This window comes from Myodes glareolus, chromosome 4 (genome assembly GCF_982192425.1).
Source record: "Myodes glareolus chromosome 4, mMyoGla1.1, whole genome shotgun sequence".
Taxonomy (NCBI): domain Eukaryota; kingdom Metazoa; phylum Chordata; class Mammalia; order Rodentia; family Cricetidae; genus Myodes; species Myodes glareolus.
The window spans coordinates 65,684,479-65,701,609 of record NC_142029.1 but is presented as its reverse complement, the minus strand read 5'-3'; the positions used below and the strand labels follow the sequence as shown (position 1 = coordinate 65,701,609).

Genomic DNA, 17,131 nt, shown 5'->3' with positions numbered 1-17,131 from the left:
AAAAAGCAGAAGCTAAACTTTTCATTGACTTTGAAAAATCAAAACTAAAGATTTCAAAAACTTACTGACTATACATTGTATGTCATTAGCAACTACATAATCTAATTTCCAAATCTGCCTTTTTAAACCTTCTAGTACTTGTTTCTAGAGCCAATACTAAAACCTGGTTCTATGTTTACTTGAGTGCAGTGGTACACGCCTATAACTTCAGCATTTGGGGTACTGAAGGAGAAGAACTGCTACAAGTCTGAAGCAGGCAGAAAGAAAATACACAAACAAAAAAATAAATAAATAAAGAGGGGGGAATAGCAAAGCAATAAAGAATGAAACTATGCAAAAAAGAGGGTTTATGGCCAGGTGCACGCCTTTAATCCCAGCACTGGAAAGGCAGAGGCAGGCAGATCTCTGTGAGTCCAAGGCCAGCTTGGTCTACACAGCAAATTCCAGAATAGGTTACAAAGCTACAGAAAACCTTGTCTCAAGAAGCAAAATTAAAAATAAAAATAAAAGGGAGAGTGTATCAGGATTTTAATCTGAATTGGATTTCTTTTAAAATTTAGAATAGTGGATAAATGGAAGGTAGATATGTAAGCTAACAATAATGAGTTCAATAAAAATGTTAATAACCCATTCAACTGGTACAGATCTAAAATTCTTTCCAATTTGCTACATTTCAAAATCTTCAGAGCACAAAATTTAAGAAGAGAAATGAGAACAAGACATAGGGAATGATTTATATGTCATGATCCCTGACAAGATTTTTTTAAAAGTTTAAATGTCAAAAAAGAAAAGTAAAATTCAAACTCTTTACTATGGAAAGAAATATTAAAGTACTGCTATAACTATGTTCTAGTACATGTTTTGATAGAATACACCTATTCAGATTCAGGAAGCAAGTGTGCAACAATTCTCTCTAAGATGGTCCTTACCAGTTGTGAATTTTCATCTCTATAGTTGGCAGCAATATCTTGATTTTCCATAGCACCTCCTAACAGTCCAGTAGAGTATGTCCTCAGTGGCTGATCAGCCTCTCGGGCCCATTTGAAAAGATTTTCAACAATTCCTTCCTATAGTAAAGGACAAGAAATAGTATTAATCATAAAAGATCTATTTTCATAACTTAAATTAAAAGCCAAGGTTTCTATACCATGACAAAAAAAAAAGCTAATGAATATTTCAGTGATGGACTAGAGATGGTTCAGTCGTTAGAGGGAGCTTGTTGTGCAATCATAAAGACCCAAGTTCAGATCCCAGCACCCACAAAACCAGTATCCCACAGATAACTGTAACTCCAAAGGAGTAAAGAAAAAGAATACTACTGGGGCACCCTGGCTTCCAGTCCAGCAGAGAAAATGTGAACCTCTAATTTAAGGAAAAACTGCCTCAAAGGAACAGGTGGACAGCAATATAGCAGACCACCTGATACCCTCTTCTGGTCTCTAAGTGTATGTACAGGCCCATGCCTACACATGTATACACACACACACACCCCTTTAAAAACTATATTCCAGTGTTGTTAATAAAAGTAACTAGGTTTAATCTCCATTACCACAAAGAAGGAAAAGGAGCAAAAATTTAAATGAGACCATAATATACTGTTTAAAACATGACCTTAAGATTCTGAAAAATACTATTTCACCCATATAACAGGTAGCTATCCAAATAAAATACTTTTGTTGTTTTGGGAGATAGGATTTTATGTAGACCAGGGTGGCCTTGAACTCCAAATTAGCAAACATATGACTTTGAGCTCTTGATCCTCCTATATCAACCATCCCCATGCTGAGATAGCAATTGTATACCCCAATGCAAATAACTGTTTTTAGAATTTTTTTTTGTTTATCTAGAGTATACACTGATACTTGAATAGGAAAAAATTAACAGTTACTGTAGTAACAAGTACAAATACAGTAATTCGATCCACTTGATTCAAAAACACAATGATTTTCTTCTATCAAGTACCTTTTCTTGAAAGACAACCGCAGTTTCTAGACCTGGCATGATGTCCAGCAGCAGTCTGCAAGCTGCAGTATTTAAAGGGGGCTCTCTACTTGTCATCACATACGCATTCACCAGCTGGAAAGAAAGCGGAAAGAAAAACAAAGGGAGGGATAAGGAGTTAAAGGTAGGTAGACATGATCAATGTACTATATATGTGTGTGTATATATATATTTAAGTATTAAAATGAATGTCATCAACCTGTATAATCAAAAAGTATTAATAATTGCGGTCTTTTTTTGAGACAGGGTTTCTCTGTGTAACTTCAGAACCTATCATAGAACTCTGGAACTCGCTCTGTAGACCAAGCTGGCCTCAAACTCACAAAGATCTCGAACTCCACCTGTCTCTGCCTCCCGAGTGCTAGGATTTAAAGGTGTGCATCACCATTGCCCAGCAATAACTGCAATTTTTAAGACAGCTATAAAGGAATACTATTTGTTCTGGAATCAATACAATCAAATTTAAAAAGTTTACTAAGTTTATTAAACTTATTTATTAAACTTCCTTTCTATTAAGTTTAACAACTTCCTTTATTTGATTGGATTGGATTGAATTGAATATATCCCCATAGCTTTTGAGGAGGGGGTTATTTTAAAAAAGGGTCTTACGTAGCTTAATCTGACCCCAAACTCAAATCTTTCTCCTCCCTCAGCCTGCCAAGTGCTAGGATAGATTACATACATAAACAATCACACTGGTTCCCCTCATTTTCTACCTCTAATTACTAATATCCATAATTTCTTGAGCTACTGCTACTTTCAGTAACTGTGAGAGAAGTCTGCATATAATGTGTGTATATACATGCACACTGTCTCTCTCACTCTCATTTACTCTTCACAACAGACAAAAGGCACCTTCCTAGCCACTCACATACCAAAGCACATACAGCTTTAGTGCAGAATCCTACAATGTATATCACTCTTACTTTTCCATTCAGGAATCCATAAGAGTATTTTATGTTCCTAAATCAAGAATCCCGCCAAAGAATAAGCAGTGATACCCTGAGAGCATTTACCAATAGTTCACACTAAACAAAGTACAACCAAACAGAAAATAATTTCATCACAAACAGAACTTTGTTGAAAAAGCAGCTTGATTACTTTTTCAATAACCAAATTTAAAAGAAAATTCTAACCACTCTACTCTCAATTTTAACAAAGTCTGAGATGACAGGAAACTATTAAATAAACAAATCTTCTGATAACTTCTGGATGAAAGCAAAGGCAAACGTACTGCATTCATGAAGTCGTCATTCTTGAAGAGTATTCTCAGCAAGTGGCCCAGCATACACTCTGGATCGGCTCGACCTACCACAGGAAGAGGGAGACACAACAGATTAGGAAATTCTGTTAAATAAATTAGACCTACAAAATAACATCTGGGTTCTTATAAATATGGCTAGTAAACTGTCAGCAAAAATAAACAGAAACAAAGAGAAGATTTCTGTGAGCAAATTTAAAAAGAAATATGTTTTAGGGTTAGAGATGGCAGCACACACCTTTAATATCAGCACTTGGTAGGCAGAGGCAGGCAGAGCTCTATGAGGTTACCCTTGGTTTACACCTAGCACTCTGGAGGCAGAGGCAGGTGGATCTCTGTGAGTTCAAGGCCAGTCTGGTCTACAAGAGCTAGTTCCAGGACAGGCTCCAAAGCTACAGAACCCCATATTGGAGAACAAACAAACAAACCAAAAAAAAAAAGGAAAAAAATCATTCTCTAGAGGCTGGGTAGACAGATTAGTCACTAAAGTGCTTACCATGCAAACATGAGAACCTGAATTTGATCCCTAAAATTCACATATAAAGCCAGGCATGATAGTGCACACTTGAAATCCCAGCAATTGGAAGGTAGAGAAACAATTATTCCTACATCAGTCATCCTAGCCAAAATGGGAGTTCCAGGTCCCCAGCGAAAGACCCTGTCTAAGAACCAGATGGATGACTCCTGAGGAACAACACCTTAAGATGATGCACATGCACACATACCAACAAAAAAGTGCACTCACATACTAACATATATGTGAACATACATACTGTGGAATAATCCTTCTGTACACTGAATATGTAATATTCTCAGTGGTTAATAAAGAAGCTGAATGGCCTACAGCAAAGCAGGATAAAGTTAGGCAGGACAATCAAACTTAGGATACTGGGATGAAGAAAGGCAGAGTGAGAAAATAAGCAACAGGCGCAGGGAGAATAAGATGGGCATGCCATACTGAGAAAAGGTACGCAGACATGCGGCAAATCATAAATAAGAAATATGGGTTAATTTAAAGGTAAGAATTAGCCAGTAACAATACTGATTATCTATGTTGATTTTGGGGGAAGCAAATGCAACACAGGGAAACTTCTGCCTACACATACACACACAAACATACACTCCCCTCACCTGACACACACACGGAAAAAAAGAAATTGTTGGGCAGTGGTGGCTCAAACTTTTAATCCCAGAAACTTGAGAGGCAGTGGTAGACAGATCTCTTATGATTTCCAGGCCAGCCTGGCCTACAGAGTGAGTTCCAGGACAATCAGGGCTACATAGAGAAACACTTTCTCAGCAAAAAAAAAAAAAAAAAAAAGAAGAAGAAGAAGAAAAAGAAGAAAGAAATTCTTTAAAATTAAATATAATATAAACTCCTTAAGGCACTGATCCTTCCACTGCTCATGACACTGTCTATACAACAATACTAAATTAAATAATGACACTATGAATCTAGATGAGCATCAAGATTTTATTAGCTTAAAAAAAAAGGAGGCTGAAGAGATGGTTCAGTAGTAAACAGTACTTGCTGCTCTTACAGAAGACCCAGATTCAGCTCACAACTGTCAACTGTATTTCCCAACATTTACCAGGATAATTGTTTCAGATGAAGGTGCAATAAAAGCTTGTTTTGCTTTTTTAAGTTAAAAGTGGGGGTTGGAGAAAGGGCTACTGTAATGATTCAGTGGATAAAAGGGCTTTTGCCACACAAGTCTGATAGCCTGAGTTCATCCACTGAACCCACAGTGGGAAAGGAAAAAAAAACGACTCTTGAAAGTTTTACATCTTTTAATGTCAACATTCTGCTCACCATGGCAGAATCACACTTGAATACCTACCTACCTACCTACACACACACACACACACACACACACACACACACACACTAAATGAAACAAAAAAAACTTAAACAAAAAATTGTAAAGTCAGCTGGGCAGTGATGACACACATCTTTCAGCCCAGCACTCAGATCCTGAAAGTGATCTACAACCATTAAAAATATTTTTTTTCTTTGTGGTTTTTTTTGTTTTGTTTTGGTTTGGTTTTTTTTTTTTGGTTTTTTTGTCGAGACAGGATTTCTTTGTATAACAGAGCCCTGGCTGTCCTGAAACTTGTTTTATAAACCAGACTGGCCTCGAACTCACAAAGATCTGTCTGCCTCTACCCCCGGAATGCTAGGAATAAAGATGTGTGCCACCGTGCCTGACTTATCACAAATATTACAATTTTACTAGAATGTTTTTCCTTATCTCACCTTGAGAAACAGGATAACAAATAATTTTTGGGGGAGAGGGTCTCACTATGTAACCCTGGCTCCTGGCTATTCTGGAACTCACTACATTTAAGCCGGGCTGGTCTCAATAAACTCACAGAAATCCACGGCTTCTGCTTCCCAAGTGCCTGGGATTAAAACTTGTGCTACCATGCCCGACCTAAACATAAAAACTTAAAATTTACAACAGAGAGCCAGGCAGTGGAAGCATGGACCTTGAATCCCAGCACTCAGGAGGAAGAGACAGGCAGATTTCTATGAGTTCAAGGCGAACCTGGTCTATAGAGTAAGTTCCAGGATAGCCAGGCTACACAGAAAATCCTCTGGGGGGGAGGGGGGAGGGATTTACCTCAGAGGACGTTATTACAATTGAAAGATACTATTAGCAATTTTATTCATTGTTTTTTACTACTACCTATGTGTTGGTGGGGTATGATGTGTGATGTCTATGTATATATGAACATGCCAAAGTAGTCCACTGCACATATACAGAAGTTAGATAACAATCTTGAGAGGGTTCCTCCTTTACCTATACATAAGCTCCAGGATCAAACAGAATACAGCCTGTCAGGCTACAGCAGGCACTTTTATCCGCCAAGTCATCTGTAAAGCCCAATAATTTTCTTTTGTAAGAAAAAAAAAAACACGGGAGGGGGGAAAAAAAAGAAAGAAAGAGAAGAAAAAAAACACATGGGCACAGTGGAGCATGCCTGTAATCTCGGCTACTCATGAGGCTATGGTGGGAGAATCAAGAATTTTGGACCTGTCTGAACAGCAAAGCAAGACCCTTTTTCAATAGAAATACAAAATAAAAAAGTCTCAGACATAAGAGTATATACATCTTACCAGGATGTCGATCATCAAATGGGTCTGGATCTCCTTTACGATATTCTTCAGTTTCTTTTTCAATTAATTCTGACATCCTAGCACAAAAAGGAAAGAGTCAACTCTGAACAAGCATACAAAAAATGCCAGGCAAAATAGTAAACACCCAAAATCCGAACACTCAGGAGGCTTAGGCAGAAGGCCTGCTTTTAAATCCAAGGGCAAGCTGGGCTATAATGAGCATCATCAGGCCAGTCAGAACCACATAGTGAGACCACGTTAGAAAAAAAAGCAAAAGTAAAATTCAAAGAAAATGTGCATCAATCAATCAATAGTCATGGTGTGAAACAGTTAGGAAAACATGATTTTTCTGATGAATAACAAAATCTAAATAATCACCTCATAACATAATTTCTACTCTCAATCTTCTCCAAACTTCTGTGCATCACAAAACAACACTACTACCACCTCAGAAATTTAAAGTCAACAAATCATCATTACAATCTTCATTTTCAAATAGACATGGTTTAGCACATGCCTGTTCTAACAGCAATCAGAAGGTTGAATCCCAAGTTTGAAGCCACCCTGAGGTATACACTAAGTTCAAAGCATCTGGGCTTTAAAAAAAATTCCTTCTCCTCATCCAGTAATTCCTGTAACCATACCTACCAGACATCTTCTGATTTCAATCATCTCAAAACCTTGACAACTGTTATCCTTAAACAGACTCCTACCATTAACTATGTGAACTACTTCCAATACTCATTTTGCAGCTCTTGGTTCCTACTTCTCTGCTTTACTTAACATATTTTAGTCTCCAGCTCCAGGGACTAACTATATTCCTTGAATTAATTCAATACTATGGCCTGCAATTATATAGCTTGACCAGTTTTGGAATGCTTCTTCTACTCTCTTTTATTAAAGTTCAAACATTTGACCCTCTATGTTATTCAAAGAACCAAAACTCCTACTTCAGGAGCCATTCCACATTCTGTTTTGTTAACCTTCCACCATCTAGGCCTCCACCACAGCCCAAGTAGCCACTCTTCTGTTTTTGATTACTAGCGATTAGTTTTGCCTGCTCTAGAATTTTACATAAAAATTATATAAAGTCTTATTATGCCAGGATCCTTCTAGAAAAGCATCCATGTTGTAATATCAAACTCCTTTTTATCCATAAACTCTTTTTGATTCTTTTGTGTACATGTACATGTATATGGAGGTCAGAAGACAATCCCAAGTATCATTCCTCAGGAATGCAGTCCATAAGGTTTTTCTTTGAGACAAGGTCTCTCACTGGACTGGAACTCATCAAACAGGATAGGAAGGCAGATCAGTAAGTCTCAGAGATCCTCCTTGCTCATCCTTCCCAGCACTGGAATTACAAATGTACATAATCCAGATCTAACTTTTTTTGTTTTAAACACTTGGTTCTGGGTATCAAACTCACACTTGCAATAAATATACTTTAGTAACTAAGCTGTCTTCCCGAGCCCTCCTCCTGTTTATTTATTCTTTTGTGGCAAAATTTGATTTAGTTCAGGGTAGGCTCTAACTCCTTATGAAGCCGAGAATGACCTCAAACTCATAATAATTTCTGTTTGCCAAACAACAATATCAAAAGTATATGCCACTATGCTTTGCTATTCATACAAACCTGATGAAAACAAGAAAATTATTTGAGTATCCTAACCTAAAACAAGTCTGACATTCTGGTCTTTTTTTTTTTTTTTTTTTTTTTTGGTTTTTCGAGACGAGACAGGGTTTCTCTGTGTAACAATCCTGGCTGTTCTGGAACTGGCTTTATAGACCAGGCTAGCCTTGAACTCACTGGGATCTCCCTAACTCTGCCTCCCAAGCACTAGCATTACAGGTATGTGCCACTATCACACAGTTTAAGGACATTTTTTATATAGATTATGAGATGGAGTTTATTAATCCTTTACTCTATTATAATGATAACTCTCTAACAGTATGCTATACATCTCCAAGTCAAACTTGCCTATATAGTTTAGCTATATAAAACCAAATTCCTCATAGTTTTCCCTTTGTATATGTGTATGCATGCATATATGTACAAACACACCATGACAGAGCATATGTGGAGGTCAAAGAGCAACCACCAAGAGTGAGTTCTCTCCTTCCACCATATGGGTTTCTTGGATGTCCTGGAAACAAGATGTAGACCAGACTAACCTCAGTTAATAGAGCTCCACCTATCTAACACATGTGCCACCAAATCCAGCTAAATTTCTCACTTTTCAAAAATTACGTGTGTCTGTGTGGGGATATGTGCACATGAGGCCAGAAAAAGAAGTTGAATCCCCAGGAACTCGAGTTATTGGTGGTTGTGAGCAACCCAATATGGGTGTTGGGAACCAAACTCTGTAAGAATAACAAATGTTATGCTCAGTCATAATGCTAGCACCAATACATCTTTTTTTTTTTTTTTTGAAAGATAAGTTTTGTGTAGAAAATAACAAATTATTCTTACCTGGTAAGTATAGGTACCATATCCTGCCCACTGCCATGGTCCTTTTCCCACTGCTCCAGCAGGGTAGTGAGCTCAGCTTTGGAGTCCACATGTACCACTACTGTAGTCATGGTTTGGCCTAAAGAAGTCAAAACAGTAAGAAATGAACAAAACAAACATACCTGACATAGTTCCCACAAAAAAGAAAAGCGTAAAGGTAAGGAATAAACTGGACTGGGGAAGACGGCTCACTTGTTAGTCTGAGGCCAGCCTGGTCTACACATTGAGTTTTACTCCTGCTAATGCAACACACAGAAACCCTGTCTCCAAAATGGGGAGGGGGGACTGAAATTAAATAGGTGATGGCTACAATCAATAGTGAATCTACTAAATACCACTGGGTTATAAATTAACAATCTTCGGGGATGGGGAGGCTCTCACTAGTAGCTCTACTGATTTAGAACTCACTATGTAGCCATCACACGAAGCTTACATTTTTTTTTATAGGCAGGATATGTATCCTAGGCTAGATCTGTTTGGGGTTTTTTTGTTTTATTGGGGGGGGGGGCAGGGTTTCTCTGTAGCTTTGAAGCCTGTCCTGGAACACGCTTGGTAGGCCAGGCTGGTATCGAATTTAGAGATTCACCTGCCTCAGCCACCTGAGTGCTGGAATTAAAGGCATGTGCCAGCATCACCAGGCCCTAGGCTAGTTTTGAATTCACTTTATACCCAAGAATGACTTTGATTTTCTGATCCTTGTACCTCCCAAGAGTTGGATTAGAGATATATAACCATCACAGAGGTTTATATAGTACTGAGGATTGAACTGAGCTTCATGCATATTAGACAAGTGCTCTACCACATGAGAACAGTCTAGCCCCTTTTGATTTTTTTTCCCATATTTTCAATAGAGGTTAAAAAAAAACTAATAAAAAAAACCTCACTATGCCCTTTATCCTAGTACTTCAAAGAAAAATTCAAGAACATCTTTGTGAATTTGAGTTCCAGGACAATCAGAACTAAAGAGAGAGAGAGAGAGAGAGAAAGAAAGACGAGAGAGAGAGAGAGAGAGAGAGAGAGAGAGAGAGAGAGAGACCGTGACTCAAAAAGAACAAGCTGCTGGGTGGTGGTGGAGCACACCTTTAATCCCAGCACTCGGGAGGCAGAGACAGGCAGGTCTATGTGAGTATGAGGCCAGCCTGGTCTACAGAGCGAGTCCAGGACAGTTAGGGCTACATTAAAAAAAAAAAAAGTGTCTCAAAAACTCAAAAAACAAAGCAAACAAAAATTTATGAAGGAATAAGGAATACCCTAAGCACTCAGCCTTCTAGAACATAGAGTTACAGTTTTGTGCTACTTTCACTTACTTTTAGTTGGAACTTTTTGGGGTTTTTGTTTTTTTGAGTGGTCTAGTTGCCCAAATTGTCCTTAAACTCACTATCACCGAGGTAAACCCTGAACCTTGGATATTCCTAGTTTGGCTTTGAGTCCTGGGTCTTTAGGCCTGCCACACTAGGCCAACCCATTGTGGTAATGTGAATGTAATTGGCCCACATAAAATCATAGGGAGTGGCATTATTAGAAGGTGTGGCCTTGTTGGAGGAAGTATATCACTGCGGAGGTCTCCTATGCTCAAGCTACATCCAATGTGAACACGGACTACTACTTCTGCTGCGCGTGGATCAAGATGTAAAACTCTCAGTTCCTTCTCCAGCACCATGTCTGGTAGCACACTTCCATGATAATAATGAACTAAACCTATGAAACCATAAGTCATCCCACTTAAATGTTTTCCTTTAAACAAGTTGTCGTGGTCATAGTGTCCCTTCACAGCAATAGAAACCCTAAGACATCCATGTTGCCCAAGGTTTGTTTCTTTTTTTTCCAGAGTTTTACTACGTAACTTGGGCTTGAACTCAAATTCATGACTGTTCAGCTTCAGTCACCTGAGTCCTGGGATTATAAGTGTGCACCACCACACCTACTACATTAACATTCTATTTGCAAAGTTCCTCTACATATTAGTACAATTTAAAGAAAAAAATGTTTTTAAAGAACAAGAAAGTAACACAGGCAGTGGTAGCGCATGCCTTTAATCCCAGCAGTCGGAAGGCTTAGGCAGGCGGATCTCTGTGAGTTCAAGACCAGCTGGTCTACAGAGCGAATGCCAGGACAGGCTCCAAAGCTACACAGAGAAACCCTGTCTCGAAAAACCAAAAATATAAAAAGTAAAAAGTAGCTAGGCAGTCATGGCACATGCCTTTAATCCCAGCACTTGAGAAGGAGAGGCAAGCAGATCTCTTGAGTTTGAGCCTGGTCTACATAGCGAGTTCCAGGACAGCTAAGCCTACACAGAGAAACCCTGTCTTGAGGGGGGAAAAAAAAGGAATTGTAATGAACGGGAATTCAAGGATATTAAAACAATAAAATTTTAAAATTCAACTTAGAAACACACACAAGGGATGGTCCAGGACAGTGGCTAGAACATTTGCATGTCATTACAAAATCCTGGGTCCGAACTGTAGTATATATTTAAAAAGTCAGCCTAGCGGTGGTGCATGTCTTAAATCCCAGCAGAGGCAGGCAGATCTGAGTTGAAGGCCAGTCTGGTCTACAGAGTGAGTTCCAGGACAGCCAGGGCTATACAAACAAAGAGGCTTTATTAATGTAAAATTTACAAGGTATAACCATTTATTTTGGCATAATAGACTGAAAATGGATTATTTAATTCACCCTGTTTGTCTGTGTTTTGGAGGGAGTCTTTGCAGCCCTAGCTGGCTCAGAACTCTCTATATGGATCACATTGGCCTTGAACTCATAAAAAGATCCCCCTTCCTCTGCCTACCAAGTACTTAAAAACATAAGCCACCACAAAGTTTTTTTCTAAATATCAAGCAAAAATTATGACACAACTAATGATGGCACAACCAATGGTCACCAAAGAAGGAATATCCAGCCTAAGATATTGAGCTAAGTAATTTACTTACATGTTAGAGAGATTCCCCCAGACCACGAAACTGGCACATGTCAGAAAGAGATTTATAGTTTAAAAGGACCCAAATCCTAGCACTGCTGACATTCCGCGACAATCTGTGAATTTCCGGTTACTTAGCTTCTCTAAACATCAAATTTTTCAAAAAAAAGAAAGAAACCCTCAATTTTCTTTCTATTAAATAAAAACAGTTGTGAGGGATGCACATGGAAATTCCTTAGTCACAAGAATGGGTGCCAGCCAGCTGTGCTGGCACATGCCTTTAGCACTCCATAGGCAGAGGAAGGCTGATCTCTGAGTTCGAGGTCAGCCTGGTCTACAGAGCAAGTTCCAGGACAACCAGGGCTAAACAGAGAAACCCTGTCTTGAAGAAAAAAAAGAAAAAAAAAAATGTGTGTCAAAAAATTTAGAGGTGACGTGCCTACAACCTCAAGTAATTCCACAAAATAAAGACAAGGAAAAAGAATATAGAAGAATATACACAGCAAAGCAGTTAACTGTTGAAACAAAAGGTAATCACTTAATTTAGCTTCTCCTCTGAAAAAGTTTTTTTTGGGGGGGTTAAGATTCTGTCTCAAAAAACAAATGCATTCAGGAGGCAGAGACAGGAGGATCTCTATGACCTTATAGACCAGACCAGTCTACAAAGACAAGTCCAGGACAGGCAGGGCTGTTACACAAAGACATGGGGCAGGGGGAGTGTCCCTGGGTTCCATCCATCCCCAAAACTATCATCATCAAAAAATAAAATAAAACAAAATGTTGGAACTGAACCAACTTTTTGGTCAAACCCATTTCAACTGATTCTCAAATATCCATTTTGTTTGTTTTTGAGATAGGGCTTTTCTGTGTAGCCCTGGCTCTCCTGGAATTCACTCTGTAGATCAGGCTGTTCTTGAACTCACAGATATCTGTCTGCCTCTGCCTCCCAGAGAGCTGGGTTTAAAGGTGTGTGCCACTACCACCCAGCTCAAATAAATTGTTAAATACAAAAATCAAAGTGAAAAACTGTGCAGAATTGCCAGCTGTGAATTTAAATGTTCATGTATAAATCTCTGAAATGAAAAGAATATCCAAGATATAGATAAGTTATTATGGCAAGTAACTGTGTGTAGGATAAATGTTTTTCTCTATTCTAACATTTCCCCATCATTTTGTAACTTTAAAATTAAACAACAAAATAGGTCCTATTCCACTACACTATACTGAATGACTGACTCAGCAAAAAAAAAAAAAAAAAAAACTGTCCCCATATCTAAGATAAAGTCTGTGTTGAAATATAAAATAGGTCCTGGGGTAGAGAGAAAAGGTGGGAGAGAGCACTCATTTAGAAAAGTTGCAACCCTTACTTAAAAGAAGCTGAGAAGTGTAACTAAATGGTAGAGCCTGTCACTGAGGCCCTAAGGCCCTAAACTCAATTCCTAGCAGTAAGAAGGGAAGAAGGGAGGGAGGGCTGGAGGGGCTGGAGGGTGGGCAGGCAGGCAGCAGGCAGGCCAATCCAATCTGAGCTTCTGCTACATACCTGTATCACACATCACTTAAAAAAAATGAAGGAGGTACATTCACAAGTCTGGGGCCAGCCTGGGCTACATAGAGAATCCCTTTGGCCTTAAGGCCTTAAGGGAGGGAAAAGAGAGGCCCTGGGTCAATCCCCAACACCAGAAGGAGAAAGGGGGAAATTCAGAATTTACAGCTTCAAGCAAAAACTTAAGACTATGACACGTGATCATATATAACTTTATTACTGTCCATTACTACCTGCTTTACAAAAATGCAGTGGTAAAAAACCAACTCCAATCACTTCAATTTAACAAGGAGTTCGTTTTATTACATTTTACCAAATTTAACAACTGAACAATGAGAATGTAACAGTAGAATACTATACTTAAGAAATGTGCAAAAAATTCCTCAAAAATATATCCCCACTCAAAAATGGTTAATGGAAAACTGCTATATACAAACACAAATCTTGACACCTGGAAGAAATATACTATATCGACTCCTAAAGTCAAAATGCATACACTTATAAAAGCCTTAATGGTAAACACCAGGAAACCCAAGAGGGAAAAAAGCCTTCAGGAGACGCTACCAATGAACCTCTCAGGCTACACATTAACAACAGGAAGATAGTGCTACAATAAATTAATAATTAAAACATGCAGACTAGTTAAAAGGCTTCGCTGGAAAGAGTGCACGCCCTTAATTCCAGTTCTCGGGAGGCAGAGACAGGAGGATTTGAGGTTGAGGCCACCCTGGCCTACAGAGCGAGTTCAGAAAGACCAAAAAAAAAAAAAAAAAAAGCCCACGAAGAAGACAAAAAATGCGTCGAAGTCATTACCTCAACAGTCATTTACTACTACACACACTCGAAGAGTTAATTCCTCAACAAATGGAAAAACCAGAGAGCTAGCACTGCAGCATGAAGAGACAGAGCGACAACTTCTAGAAACAGGAGAGTATGGCAAACGCCCCTGAAAGCCCGACAGAAAAAACCAGAGGCCGTGGGCACAAGCTTCAGCGAAGCCCGGCAGGCAACCTCAAGTCGTCCCCGCACCCGCACACCTCCCCCTACCCCACTCCCAGCCACTCTCCGCCGCGCCGTCGAAGTGGGAGGGGTTCCCGGAGAGCTCCACCCCCTAGCCCGGGCCCAGAGCCGGGCGGGTGCAAGTGGGAGGTGGCACGAAGCCGAAGCAGGGGAAAGCCCGCCCAGGTGACTGAGGCAGGAGGCGGAGACACAGTCCGGGAAGGGGGTCCATCGTGCGGCAGGGAAGAGGGAGCCCCTCGGCCCGTGAGGAACGGAGACCGGAAGGTGGCCAGAGAAATTGAAAGAGCACCTCCTGCAGGTAGAGACGAGCCCATCCCTACCCCCCGCTCCGGCCGAATGAGTTACTCTAAAGGAAGCTTCTTTGGAATACTGAAGGAAGAACTGGGAGGCCCCGCCCCCGGGCCGAGGATCGGAAACGGGAGAGTCCTGTCAGGCCCCAGGCCCGGCCTCCCGGGTGGTCCCGCCCGCCCCCTCGCCGCCGGCAGCCGAGGCAGGTGCTGCCCCTCCCCCAGCGAGGCGCCCACTCTCCCGCCCAGCCGGCCGCGCGCTCGCTCTCCTCGCGCCCCTCCCAGAGAGCCGGCTCCTTCCTCAGCCCGCTTACCTTCGCGGGCGGCTCCGCCGCTTCTCCCCCGACCCCTCCAGCGGCCACAGTTCACACACGCCGCCTCTAGTCCCGCACTCACTCTCCCTCACACACACACACACAGCGCGACCACGGCTCCTGAGCGGCCCACATATTATGCGTCACTCGTATGCTACGTGCTGTGTGCGCGCGCGCGCAAACTTGGCGCGAGGCTCGCGAAGGAGGGGGGAGAACGTCGGCGCGTGCGGAGGAACATCAAAGCGCTCCTGGGAAATGAAGTTCCGTGTTTCGGGGCGGAGGGGGGGGTGTGAGGGTGGGGATAAATACCAGCAAGCGCCTCCCCAGCGAGTTGCCTTGTGGGATTCGTAGTTTTCTCTTTCAACGTGACTTGCTGTGTATTTATGGGCTGCTTCCAAAAGCGGAAGCGAAAAGTGAACGAAGGAATCGATCTGTATAAAGCCCGACTGGCTACCGCTGCCTGATAACTTTGTCTATACTTAATTCTACCCTGTGTCATCGAAAAGATTCAGTAGTACTCTGATTGACACATAAGCCGTAGAATATGCCAGGGTCCAAAAATGCATTTCGCATAAATTTATCAGAAATTACATCACTCAATAAGAAGAAATTAACGAGTTTTCCTTTGTCTTTCTGTTCCAAACATTCGGCAAAAATCAAAAAAGCATCGTATGTGAGGTAGAATATTTTTTTAAAAGCCCTTCAGCGAAAACTGGACTAACCACAAAGATCATCTAATTCAATTTCTTAATTTTAAGAGTTGAGGAAATTGACAGCCAGAGTAAATGACTTGCCTAATATCACCAGACAAAGTGAAGAAGCATCAGGAGGAACAATCTTTGTCCCACAGATCCTATGTGAGGGCATGAAACAAACTCCACAGTTAAGCAGAATCTTGACAAGACCTACCCAGATGTCAGGCCTGATGCAACCCATTATTGCTCTTGGAATTCTTAGTGTGTTCTGTGCGTTTCCATAGAGTTCTCACAGCCAATACTTTCACATGGAAATTATAAAACACTGTGAGCCTATTGCTATGACCAGATTCTATAACTGTTAGGCCACTATCCACCGGGAAGTGGTCACACATGTGAGTTCCAGGCCAGCCTGGTCTACAGAGTGAGTTCCAGAACAGCCAGGGCTGCATAATAGAGAGATTCTGTCTGCAATAACAAAACAAACAAAAAATATAGAGATGTGGGGGCTGGAGAGATGGTTCAGCAATTAAAAACACTGCCTCCTCTTCAAGAGGACTAGGAATTTTTTCCTGCAACCACATGGCAGTTCCAGGGGATCAGATGCCTTCTTCTGGCCTCTTGGCATTATGCATGTGTGTGGTACACCCAACATAGATATAAACAAAACACTCATACACATAAATCTTTAATTTCTTTTTTTTTCCTTTGTATCTTTTTTTTTCAAGACAGGGTCTCGCTATGTAACTGTGGCTGAATTGGACCTTCCTATGTAGACCAGCTCTAATTACAAAATAACACAGATCCATTTGCTTCTGCCTTTCAAGTGCTGAAATTAAAGGCATGTGCCACTTTGCTCAGCTAAATTTCTATCATTAAAAAAAAAAAAGACATAGATTTCACATTACCTACAATACTACTTCAGGCAACTTTCCTGCATTGTACCTCCCTGGGCTATGATCCCAAAATGTAGAGGGATCGATCCTCTAGGTAGCTTCCCTAAGTGTTTGGATACTTTACCTTTGTCTGTGGTCAACTTACAGGAGCCCTTGTGGGAACCTGAAGTCTACTTTATCAAAGGGAGAGTTACTGCCTCATTCTGTCACCAGATGGCACTACTCCACTTTGGGAATCCAGTGGGGTGGGGTGCTGGGTTGGTGGTGGTCCTAAGGGGCATCAAGGAGAGATCTGGGGGAAGCTAAGGTCTGGAACACTGGAGAAGCAGAGCAGAAGTATAAGGCCTCTCTAGGAGCAACTCCCTCTAAGCCGGTAATGGTAGTGCATACCTACAATCCTAGTACTTTGAGTGGAGAGATAGGGATCAGAAGTGAAGATCATCCTTAGCTACCTAGCAAATTTGAGGCAAACCTAAGACACATGAGACTTCATCTCCAAGAATATACCACAATCTCTACCCTATAACTCCTGCAGCTCTCCTTCCCCCCACTGTGAAAAGCATGTAA

At 40.7% G+C, this 17,131-nt stretch overlaps 1 protein-coding gene across 5 annotated transcripts in view; it reads right to left on the bottom strand.

Moving 5' to 3' along the window:
* Positions 1-17,131, bottom strand: part of Dcaf1 (DDB1 and CUL4 associated factor 1) — a 76,109-nt gene that overhangs the window by 48,858 nt on the left and 10,120 nt on the right. For 4 of the 5 annotated variants that reach the window (XR_007228331.3, XR_007228332.3, XM_048417183.3 and 1 more), the window contains exons 2-6: positions 8,857-8,974; positions 6,384-6,460; positions 3,236-3,309; positions 1,963-2,076; positions 930-1,067 (exon numbers count right to left, since the gene is read on the bottom strand). Coding sequence is in view for 3 of the 5 variants with exons in the window: in XM_048417183.3 (XP_048273140.1) it covers positions 930-1,067; positions 1,963-2,076; positions 3,236-3,309; positions 6,384-6,460; positions 8,857-8,974 (521 nt within the window). In the remaining 2 variants the exon portion in view is untranslated. Of the gene's footprint in view, positions 1-929; positions 1,068-1,962; positions 2,077-3,235; positions 3,310-6,383; positions 6,461-8,856; positions 8,975-14,973; positions 15,116-17,131 lie in introns of those variants that run through there. The other variant, XM_048417184.3, reaches the window with a different exon arrangement.